The sequence below is a fragment of the Lagopus leucura genome, unplaced genomic scaffold (assembly GCF_019238085.1).
Source record: "Lagopus leucura isolate 7727_CA_CO unplaced genomic scaffold, USGS_WTPT01 Super-Scaffold_100157, whole genome shotgun sequence".
NCBI lineage: Eukaryota > Metazoa > Chordata > Aves > Galliformes > Phasianidae > Lagopus > Lagopus leucura.
In genome coordinates this window covers 33,676,610-33,688,729 of record NW_024962334.1, presented here as the reverse complement: position 1 = coordinate 33,688,729, position 12,120 = coordinate 33,676,610, and the positions used below count along the sequence as shown (strand labels likewise).

The following is a 12,120-nucleotide window of genomic DNA, read 5'->3' as shown; positions in this document are numbered from 1 at the left end:
GCAGCATGGAAGCAGAAACAAATGATCATGGGTATACTGGAGGGCAGAGAATTATTCCTTGGCACTGAAATCCACATACTGATAGCTTCTAGCCTGTGAAACTTAGGAAAAACTTACTAGGAAGAGAAAGAAAGTTGAATCAGGAGAAACACAGTTCAGTTTTGAAACTGTTTAGGAATTAAAAAAAACACATCAGGAAAAAAAAGAGGAAGATGTATTCACATGTCAAATTTGTATGTGTATGTCAATATACACGCAGAAATTCTTCATATCCTAAGGAATAAACTTTATATTTTTTTAATATATTTGTATATATAAAATGGACTCCACAGTTGGCCGGTCCATTTCTCTCTCTGAGCTACAGAAGGTGCCTCAGCTCTGCACACGTACAAGATAGACTTCTGAAAGTGTGTCAGATGAAATCCAGATAACAAGCTTTGCAGACAAGGCAAGTCACAACCATCTCTTTTATAAGAGAGCACTGGGAGAAAACAACCACCATTCAGACTATTTGTCATAAAGCAAATCTCAACAAGATCAGGCAATCAGAATGTAAGATAACAAAGGGATTTCCACAGGGAAAATTGAGTCTAGTGAGTATAGCAATGTCTAAAACATGGCATTAGAGGCATAATGGCCTCACATGAAGGAAAGACAAGCCAAAAAGGGAGAAAGTGCAGAAGCACTAACAATACTGTGACTACCTGGAAACCCAGAAATGGAAATACGAAGACTTCCAACAGGGAAGAAAAAGTAAGGGACAAAACCAAAAAGCCTACAGGCAAATCGAGATATAACCACTCAGGGACCCAAAACTAAAATAAATGTTTCATATACTACAAATCAAAGAGAAAAATGTAAGTTTATGACTCAGTGTGGGAAGAAAACTCATAACAGATGGCATAGAAAAGACCGAAGCATCTGCTGCCTTTCTTGCTTCAGTTTTGATAAAATGGTTGCAAACAGATGCCTAACAGCAATTTTAATAAGAAGGTGGAAGCAGTAGGCATAACACTAAAGCTTCAGAGGACAAAGGTGGCAATGCCTGAGACTTACCTCATACTGCGTTTTGAAATGGCAAAAGCAACTTTTAAAGTATTTTTTAATTATCTTTGAAAATCTGAGGAGACCAGGTGAGGAGCCAGAAGAGTGGAGAAGGGCATAGATAGTATCTAGATTTAAAAAGAATGAGCAAGGAAATGGTGGAGATCATTCAGCCAAATTTAAGTGTCCGAAGAATATTATATCAGGATACTAAACAATCAATTTGGAAGCATGCAAGAGATAAGGCGGCTAGTAATAGCCATTACGTATGGTTATAAACAAATCACTTAAGGCCAATTTAATTCCTTCTGTGATAGGGTAACTGACTTAATGTATAGGCACAAGGAGTAGATGTGAAATACATCTTGACTTTAAGATATGTTGTGACTTCAATAAGTCTTTTCAAACATTCCTATTTGAATAGTCACAAGCAAGTCAGAGAAATACGATCTATATGAAAATAACATGAAGTAGTGCCTGATTGGTTGAAAAACTATTCTTAATGTATTATTATCAATAATATGCTGTCAAACTAGAAGGACATATAAATTAGAGTCCTACTCTGATGCAACCAGAAAGAAGAGATTAAATAAGAACAGTGCTATATGCAAGATATGGAAAATAATTACTGAGATTTAGTTGATGGTGGTATGACCTCAGCTGAAATACCTCATCCAGGCTGGAAGATAACACTTCAAAACAGTGTAAATAACTGAGATTTAGAGATGTGTGACAGAATGATATCAGACTTCAAAACAAAAAGCAGTTCAATGCTTTTGCTATGTCATGAAAAGGAAATAGAGAAATTTACATGGAGCATGAGAAATTGCACACACTCATTGAATTATTAAGGTTGGAAAAGACCTCTAAGATCAGCTTGTCCAATTGTCCCGCTAACACCAATGTTGTTCATTACGTTCCTTAGTACCACATCTACACAGTTCTTGAACACCTTCAGGAATGATGACTTCACCACCTCCACGGGCAGCCCATTCCAGTGTCTGACCACTTTTTATGAGAAGTTTTTCTTAGTATCCAACCTGAACCTCCCCTCGCACAATTTGAGGCCGTTCTCTCTTGTCCTTGGCTATTACCTGGGACAAGTGGCAGACCCCCAGCTCGCCCACTACCTCCTTTCAGGCAGTTATAGAGAGTGATACGGTCTCCTCTGAGCCTTCTCTTCTCTGGACTGAACAATCCCATTTCCCTCAGCCACCCCTCATAAGATTTATGCTCCAGACCCCTCACCCTTCTCTGGACACGCTCCAGGGCCTCGATGTCTTTCTTGTAGTGAGGGGTGCAAAACTGAACACAGTATTCAAGATGCAGCCTCATTAGAGCTGAGTATAGGGGGACAATTATCTCCCTGCTCCTGCTGGCAATGCTATTTCTGATACAAAATTCAGTTAATTTAAAAAATAAAATGCTATCAAAAGGTATTATTAAATTCCACTGAAATTAGGACAAGATATAATTGGACAGAACTGCTGTAAGGGATATTTAAAACTAAAAATCTTTCTAATTATAAAGATATCTCAGCACCAGAAGAGGTTACCTCAGAAGCTGTCAAACCCTTTCAGAAAGAGTACTTACAATCACACTGGACAAGCTGAAATATATCACTATAACTGATTCAGTCACAGTAGGCAGACAGACAGCACTACATCTGAGGTCTCCTCCAGATCTATTTTTGAGGTCTGACTGCACAATTCCCTCACATATGGGCTGCAAGCATCTGTGCAGCAGCCAGAGAAATGTCCAGCAGAGGGAGCAGGGCAATTACATTTATTTCACTTTAACCATAAGAGTCACCTCATATACGAGTCTTGTGACTTATTGCCAAAACTGCTTTTCTAATTCAAATAGAAATAAATGGAACTTGGAGTTTTCAAGAAGGAATATGACAGATTCTCTTTAAAGTGACAGTTCAGTCCATCTTCTCTTTAACAAAAATTAGCCCTTGTGTAATAAAGTACAGTTCACTGTATGCTGAACCTAGCCTGAAATCTGAACTTTGGTTTCAAGTTTATGGGGCATTTGTAGCCCCCATTTTTGACTAATCTAAGTACATCTTCAATAGAAAGCCTAATTTGATTAAAGAAACAATAAACATATTTATAATTCCTGACAGTTCTTTCTTCAGGCTTGCAGTTTTTCTTCTGTAAAATCAGGACCATTTCAGCTGTACCACTGGCAATACAAAAATAGTTTGTTTACCAAAAAGCACAGCTTAATTTTGTCCTTCTGTTATTAATACAGAAAGATCAAGTTTAATAGAGTTATCTCATTAAAATCCTCCCTCTGCTCCTTGATATTGTTTCTACTCACCCTAGCCTGCACAGTTCGACAGCAGTTAGTTCATCGCTTGCACAGACCATGACAGCCCAACAGGCATTTCTTCTGACTTCTTTGTCCTTCGAATGTAGTAGCTCAACAAGTGGTCCCAATCCACCTGCATCTCTTAACTATAAGAACACGAAGACACGGATGCTGACATATTTCACCTACTTCATTCCAGAAAGAACAACATATTAAATTCTCCATCCAAAGCTTGATTCAAGACTTGTAGACAAGCAATGCTGGGCTGGCAGAAAGGCCATTTGTGTTCTCTGTGTTCTCATAGTTCTCTGCTTCTGAGCTGCTCTGAGCTGAAGTGAGGTTCAAAAGTGGCACACATCCTTTCTGACTCTCCTTTTCAGTTATAAGATTACAAAGTAGAAATTGAAGATGAAGAGACGATGCAGCCCAGGACTGCCATGGAGAGTTATACACCTTTTTCTGCTTTCTGTCGCTTCCTAGCAACTAATTTACATCACAATCTATTTGAATTTGTCTAGTACTATATGTATGGCAATCTTATTAACATTCCATTCTCTCATGTGCTAGTATCTTTCCTACAAATGCTGGAAAAAATATTGCTCATTTGGATTTCTGAAGATAAAGACATTTTTAAGGACACTGAAAGAGGTGGATGGATTACCCACTCCCCTGATTCATGACTTAAGTAACAGCTTTGACCCTTGAGAGATCTCCAGCTTATGATCTACAAATGCACAGAGCACCATCCCTATTTAGGAAAATAATATGACCATTGATAAACAGGGAAAAGTTCAACTAGCTGGATGACACCCATGGAGGAACTAATTACATTTTGAGTTTTGTTTGAATTGCATTTACTCTGTGCACATTCAGTATCTCAAATCAAAATTAGGCACTGCCATTCAGGCCCTGAAAGTGGGCAGTATTAAACACTGAGGGGAGCAATGAGAACTTATCATCTTCAAAATACAGCTGTCAGTTGCAGCTGAAAGAAACTTTAACACTTAATACTCATAAACATAGGGATTAAGATACAGTCCTGGCTGAAACTCAGTAAAGCTACAGAAAAGCTACGTAGGATGAATTTGTGCAGGCAAATGCAACAGTAAAAATAAAAATCGAGGAAAACCTTTTCCAAGTCTTCATAACAAACAGAGGTGAACTCAGCTGAATGAGTAACCATACAAAATTAATTACTATCTAGAAACCAACTTTTAGAGCAGACAAACAAAATACAGGGATCCTCAGTAAGTGTAACAAGAAGGATTCAGAATTCTTACAAACAATCCCGATCTTGGGGAAGACTTTTACCTCACTTCTTGCGTTAGCATCACAACCAAAGGCAGCCACAGTGAGTGCTGCCCTGCTTTGCACCCGGCTGCTGGCAGAACGTAGCGGCTCTGTGAGCACACTCATCACGCCGTGGCTCTGAATACATAAGCGCAAAGGCTCTTGCGTGGACATATTTGTTAGCACCGCAGCAGCATTAGCAACGGCTCCGTGTCTCTCGGTGTTTAAGGTCTTCACTAAAGGCTCAATTCCTTCAGCTTCTGCAACAGCGCTAAGAAAATGAAGAAAAAAATCTTAGTTATTTTTATGACATTTGTTTCCACTTACTGTGTTATATTTACCAACAAAATTAGTCTTGCATTTCAAGAATGTAAAATGTTGTTTACTTGAAATAATTTGAAAGGCCGATGTTTATGCTCTAAATCACAGTGTGAAATAGAAACTAAAAGTTGAATCGTGAAAGCCCTCCTTCTGATGCCTTACCTAGATCTGACTCAGAGAGTGAAGCGCCGCTCAAAAGTCACAACTTAAGAAAGTAAACCAAGCCACAAATTCCTGGATTCTTCAACTTATTAGGACACTGATTCTTTCAGAAGTTTCTGGTTTTATTATGTTGGTCCACGACGTCAGAGGTGGATGTTAGTGGTGTGGCAGCAGAAGCAGAACCTTCCCACCAATATTCTGTTACATTTTGTTGCCATCGGACAGGTGGAGCAGAGAGGCAGTCTGACAGAATGATGTCTGACATGGAAGTGCAAATGAAGCAAAGGTGTGGAATTTCTCCATGAGGAAAAAATGGCATGCACTGACATATATTGATGCTTGCTGAACGTTTATGGAGACCAACCAGTGGTTATGAGCACAGTGAGGCACTGGGCGGTGCACTTCAGCAGCGGCAACAATGAGTCACCTTCACTGGTGCAGATTTTAAAAGCATGGCATGCAGGCTCTTGTTCATGGCTGGTGAAAATGCATAGCTAATGGTGGTGACCACATTGAAAAATAATGTTTTGTAGCTGAGAATCTGCCCTATCAAATAGTGTTATCGTGCTCTTTGTATCTGCTGTAGTTTCCATGGAAATAAATAGGAGGCACTACTTTCAGAGCAACTTATATGCATCCCAGGACAATTCCTCCTCACTCAGTGTGGCCCACGCAAGCCAGAAGGCTGGACACTCATGTACTAGTACCAAGTTTCATGGTTCCACATCACCAGCCAATCAGTAGCAAACAAGCATTCTCCTTGCTCCCATATGTGCAGCCTGTGCCTGAAGGCTGCTGCTGTGGCCAAGTTCTAAGTTAGACCAGCAAAATAGCTCATTTGCAAAAAACAAACAAACAAACAAACTGGGGGGCAAATGCTGGGATACTTTTGAGGATCCCTTCATAGAGCTAGGTGAGAGAACAGCTACGCACTGGTGAGGAAGCAGTAAATTAAGGCAGAAGACAGCAGAAGATGTGGGCAGCTGTACTATTGGAGGCCACATCTGGAGGATCTAAATCTGATGCACTGCAAAACTAACTTCTACTTGACAACAGAACTAAGTCACAGCAGAAGGAACTGGCCTATGAGCACTTCACCTTAACTCTGCTATTCTGCTGCTGGCATTCACCTGAACAGTGCTTCCTTTTCGCCCCCCTCCCCCACAAATCAACTTCATACCTAATATGTGGGATATAGAATATGTTTGAAAGCAGCTGATGATGTCTCTCCTAAATGACAGTAAGCTCTAGACTACAATTGATGCAGACCCTAGAAAAGAGAGGTTGGTTTTAGCTTAGAGGAAACTACTGTGCTCTAACAAATCCGTATCTCAAATGCTGGATAGGCACATGCTTGGAGTTACCACCTCATTATGTATTCTTTGGTTTCTTTGCCAGAGGCAAAAGAGACTACTGATACAAATATATAGTTTATATTCTTCAAACACCATAAGATATTCCATAATTTAAGATTCTTGTTAACCTTCTTGCCAAGGCTTTTCTTTCGACTAAAGAACGGACTCATTTTTTTGTCTGCATCGTCTTACATCTGTATTATCTTAGTTCATTTCAGTGGTAATTTTTCTAATGTCACTATAAAACAGCACACCATAAAAACTGAATTGTCTTCCCACTGGGTTTGTACATAAAATTTGATCAAATGATTTCAGGCATATGCCCAATATATTGTCTGCCCTTAGTAATTTTATATTGGGCTCATCTGTTTGTTAAACAAAAGTTGGTAATGTTGTTAGCAAAGGAAATGCACAGGTGGCAATTTGAATTTTCCATGCAACTGCTTTTTTATATTATCTCTTTAGTACTCTTTCTATCAAAAAGACAATGAAGCCTCCCTGTACAGGCATACCCGAGCACTTTCACAACAAAAAAATCACACAGACTTCATAAGTTTTACTAACTTTCTGGCAGCACATTAATAGGAGAAAGTTGGATGTGAAAATTCTACATTCACTGGAATGGCTTCTTACCAAAAATCTAATTCACCTTTTGGTAAATTTTACAAAGTAAACACAAGCTTAAAATTACTGGATAAACTAGAGGGAGTTACACTAGCAAAGGCTGTCAAATTGTTGATAAAACACAAAAATCTGAGGAATGATGATGGTCACTCATTTCTGCAAAGTATACAAAGCAAACACAAGGCAAACCCTGCTATATAATCACATTACACAGTGACACATGCATCAATGATTTAATGTACCTACCAGCAAAGTGTGGGAGAGACTCACCACACACGTGCACAGCAAGGCATGTCTGTAAGCTATCAGATTTACAGCATTGCACAGTATATACATGTACCTAATCCAGAAACTAAACAAATGGTTTTTCCTGCATAGTGGATGCATGCAAATTCCGGTGCTTCCAGGATGCACGAGACAGAGCTACTGCTAATGGATTGCATCCCTGCATCTCACAGGTGTAATGCATCCAGCATTTCACCAAAGGGCAGACTTACTACTCCTATGCTACACCCCAGAGCATGCGGATTCTCCAGTAGGAAATCTTAATAAAAACACAGTCCCTACTGACTGACAGAGAGAACAGAGCCAGGTAGTCAACTGCATTATAAGCAGATTTGCTACAATCTGCATAAGGCACAGAAGTACACAGGTACTTAACAAAAGAGCAAGGTGCAGCTCCTTGTGCTTTCAGAGCTGACCTCAGAGCTACACAGCACAGCCAATTTTCTCAAGTGCCACTCAACTTCAAAAAGGTTGAGAATCACCGATTTAGACAATCATACATATTTATTTCAATCCTGCATTCTACTTCCACACAGATTCATTCTGAATCATCATTTTATGACAGTAGTTTAATCAAGGAGCACAACAGATCACACAGCAACAGGAATTCGCAGAAATGACAACAGCAGGTAATGAGATTTGAAAGCAACCTTTGGGGATAAGATTTTAAGAGGGGCTGGAACACGTTGGGAAGCACTGTGACCTACTAAAGGATGTCTGCAGCAGAGGTATGAGGGAGGAACAGAAAACCCAAAGTTCTACTCACTCCTATCCCACATCCTCTGGAAAATACAAAAAGGCCACAAAGCTCCAGGTGCTAAAGAGACAGCAGTGTCTGACCTCAACAGGGAACTGAAAGAATGAATATAAATAAGTTCTTAAGATTGCAAAATACTACAACATCAAGACTTCAGTATGGAATAAATTCTCTTCCATCTTGGGCAAAGATATGCACTGTGTAGTTTTTTGTTACAAGGAAACAGAAGTGAGAGCAAGAAGCTTTTACCAGCACTGCCTTAGCCTAACGTAGATCAATGCTAGCCTCTCCCTGCCTCCAGAACTCAAAATTTCTGTTTCAGACACATCCTTCTGAAATGACGCACTTCCATCAGTGCTCGCAGTATAAGACTTCATCCTGAAGGGAAGATGTAAGTCTTGGTTTAGCTTGGGAGGAAAAAAAAAAAGTGGGGGGAAGGTAAACTTTATGTGTAAAAATTATATGGATCCTCAGGAGAGGTGAGAGAAAAGAAAATAAAACAGTGACAAGGGAAAAAAAAAAAAAAAAAGAGGATGTTGCATTTAACATCACGACATTTCTTCAAAAAGTAAAAGCTGACTATCTGAATCCCAAACACAAAGAACTCAAATTGGAGTTAAAATAATTAAAATGTTATGATACAGAATTACACGGCTGTGATCATTAGGGTATAAATTAACAGGGTTAGGCATCTACCTTAACACAGCACAATAGGATTACAGTTGAATTGTTTCAAATGCCTACGTTCAATAGCAGCTAAAATATTTTTCATACACATCAATGGAAAAGCAAGCATTAAACGTTCAGATATTAAATATTTAACTTACAGGATTAATTTTAAATATACCTTGTAACAAGATATTTATTTGAAAATTCTCTGAAACACCACTGAGAACTCAAAGAATAAAAGCTAAGAGCCTGGGGAAAACAAAAGTTTTGTTCACTGTCTTTTACTGCACAAATTAAATTCAAAGCAGACAATAAAATTGTTACCAAAACTGTCACAATACAAGCTATTTTTAAACAGTTAAGATGGGGATGCATATGATTTTCATTTAACTAAATATGTCATTGTTTTAATTGTCAGGGGTGCCATAGGAAAGCTCAGAAACTGGTAGAGAGCTTTGTGTAAGCAATCATCAGTAAAAATCTGACTAAACATCCAGATTATTGTTTTTTCAGGAGGGCAGATTCTCTGGGGCAAGAGCCACGGCTTTGTTGGCACCGCATCAAGCATAATAGCTCTGCTCCCCGCCCAAGCCTCCCAGCCACGGCAAGAAAGAGAACGGATTATTGACCCTCGGCGCGTACGGACAGATCCAGCTAGCTTTTCCCCCTGAAGAGAAGGTTCAGCATAATGGAGAGAGCAACTGTCCGTGTTGAATTGCTGACAGAAACCACGGAGTCCGCCCCCCAAGCCGCTAAACTGAGCCACCTCACATGGAGCAGAGACGGAGCGGAAGAGCTGTGGTGCAGCTTCACACCACTGTTTGCTCTGGATTTGCTCTGGTTTAATTAACACTTGGGAGATTGACAGTTCATAAAAACGATGATGTTTGTTTCTGTTCCTTCTACTACTACTGAAAATAAATAGGTTTGTATTAAAATTTACTGCTGATTCTTTTCTATGCTGTTTAATTCTCCCTTTTTCGGCTGAAGAAAAATCTTTTTTTTTTTTCCTTAGTAAAAAAAAAAAAAAAAATTCCTTCTCACAAAGGCCACTGGTCTCCTCATGGACTTCATTTTCCAAAATGAATTTGCAACTGCGTGTTTAATTTCTGTGCAAAATTACTGTGATTGTGTGTGAGGTGCTTAGCTAGCCATTTATGCATGTGCATATCTCATTTTCATACATAATTGCATGTAAATTACGCATAAGAATTATGCATCTAATTACACACACTTTTTAAAATCAACTCTATCTGTGTTAAATCGCGTGACTTCTTCACACAAGGTGTTTTTGATCCAGCTCTATTACATAATTTCTGAGTGGAAAGCAACCTCAGAGACTGAGAAAGAACATCATAACCAGAAGTTGAAAAACCTCAAGAAATAAATTCCTTTTTGTCCCTTAAGTCTATTAGTTTGATAATTCTCTATTTATCTTGTTATGTAATCATGTTTGGTAAACATCTTCTCCATTTAGCAAAATGTTCACTTTGCAGTTTAATTATTTTCAAAACCAACTGACTGTTTTATATAGTCACTCTTATTTTATTTAACGACTACCATTACTTCTGTTTTCTTCACTACACAAAAGTAAACTAACATCAGTAAATTTATTACAGGTAAGAATCTAGCACACGGGAAGCTGATCTACGGTGTGGGAGCTCTTTGTAGTGCAGTAGAAGTATTGATTACATCAACAATATTCATTTTTCATTTCAGGAACAGAACCTTCCATTCCTATTTTTTAATGACAAGTACCTTGTTAAAACATCAACCAACCCAAAACTCAATAAACGTCATGGTCTGGAAGCAATCAAACCTTACACTGTCTGGGTTAGAAGTCTGTGATATCTGACTCTCATTGGGAAATACACTCATGTTTTCTGATGTCTGTCACCAAATTTTCCTGACAAAGATCTCACTACTAGAACCGCGATATACCAAATTTGAATTTGAAATATTGCAGGATAATGAAATATCTGTTCCTGATCACTGAGCCTTTCAATTACAGTCTTATTTGCTATCTCTATAAAGAAGTTCTGACACTTCCACTGTTAGAAGAACGGATGAAATTCAGCAATATCCCTTGAAAACCTCACATAGCTTCAGCTCAGATAAGTTCATGAAACAGACAATATCCCCTCTCTCTTTTTTCTAATACAAAAAACAGCACATGGAAAAATCAATAACAGTACAAGTGTTGAGAGTCTGGAATCCACATTGTCACAAAAGCAAAACAACACAGAACATTCAGGAATTGCCAGAGCAGCTTCATGGAGGTGTAATGAAAGCAAAGAAAGAGGCAGAGCAGAATCCCCATACCAACTGCTTGGAACACAGTGTCTGAGCTGCCAGCAGCTTCTCACCATCTTCGAAAGCACCAGATGAGGAGAACGACAACACTGTTTCTACAAATAGTACTCGGATTGTGAAACTTGAGCTCTCTGTCCCTTCTGGTTAAATCTCTTCTGGACAACCGCTAACTTATCTCAAATGGCAGCAATCTGTTTTGCCCTGCTAACGGTTCAAGCACTCAGGATGACTCAAAGCAGAGAAACTTACATCATTTTCCTCTTTCTTAAAATTTAAATCTCTAAGTACACATACAGTACTATGTTAACATAAATTACCTAGACTGCAAGTCTAAAGGTTTTAAGTTACTTGTGAAAGCTTAATTTTACTCTCTCATGCATACGGCAGCCTCTAATCAGATAATAAAGCACAGTTGGTGCACAGCTTAAATTCACAGCAGCACAGAAGTTTGCATAATCAGACCTGCTCTTTTCTTATATACACTTAAAATAATTTCAAACTAGACTAAAATATTTAATTATACGAGTTAACTTATGTTCAATTAGATTCATAACAAGTAAATAGCAAAGAAAATATATATGTAAAAGTATCAATGAATTTGTCAGAAATTTACTCTAACTCTCTACCTCCTTTAATTCATAGGAAGTACAATTCATCTCAGTGAGTACCACTGAATGTGACTGCAGGGACACTTCAGAGGACTCTTGCATCCTCATGAGACTTAGGATACAGTACATGAAATTTGTGTTAGACATGAATACTTTACACTGGACTCTGATTTCAATTTAACTCCTGATAGCAACACAGTTAAAATAAAATGACAACTAGTAAAACACTTTTCTTCCACAGGGGAAAAAAAAAAAAAAAAAAAGAGTTGGGCAAAATGCAGCTATAGTGTCTGGGTCTGTAGATTCGATATCCGCACATTCACAAGTCTAAGAAAGAACAGCAGGTGGTTGTATGAAACATTTTGCACCTATC

At 38.6% G+C, this 12,120-nt stretch overlaps 1 protein-coding gene across 3 annotated transcripts in view; it reads right to left on the bottom strand.

Moving 5' to 3' along the window:
• Positions 1–12,120, bottom strand: part of ARMC3 (armadillo repeat containing 3) — a 57,325-nt gene that overhangs the window by 13,509 nt on the left and 31,696 nt on the right. For all 3 annotated transcript variants that reach the window (XM_042888753.1, XM_042888754.1, XM_042888756.1), the window contains 2 exons: positions 4,675–4,924; positions 3,373–3,509 (listed from right to left, as the gene is read on the bottom strand). In XM_042888753.1, the coding sequence (XP_042744687.1) occupies positions 3,373–3,509; positions 4,675–4,924 (387 nt within the window). The remainder of the gene's footprint in view (positions 1–3,372; positions 3,510–4,674; positions 4,925–12,120) is intronic.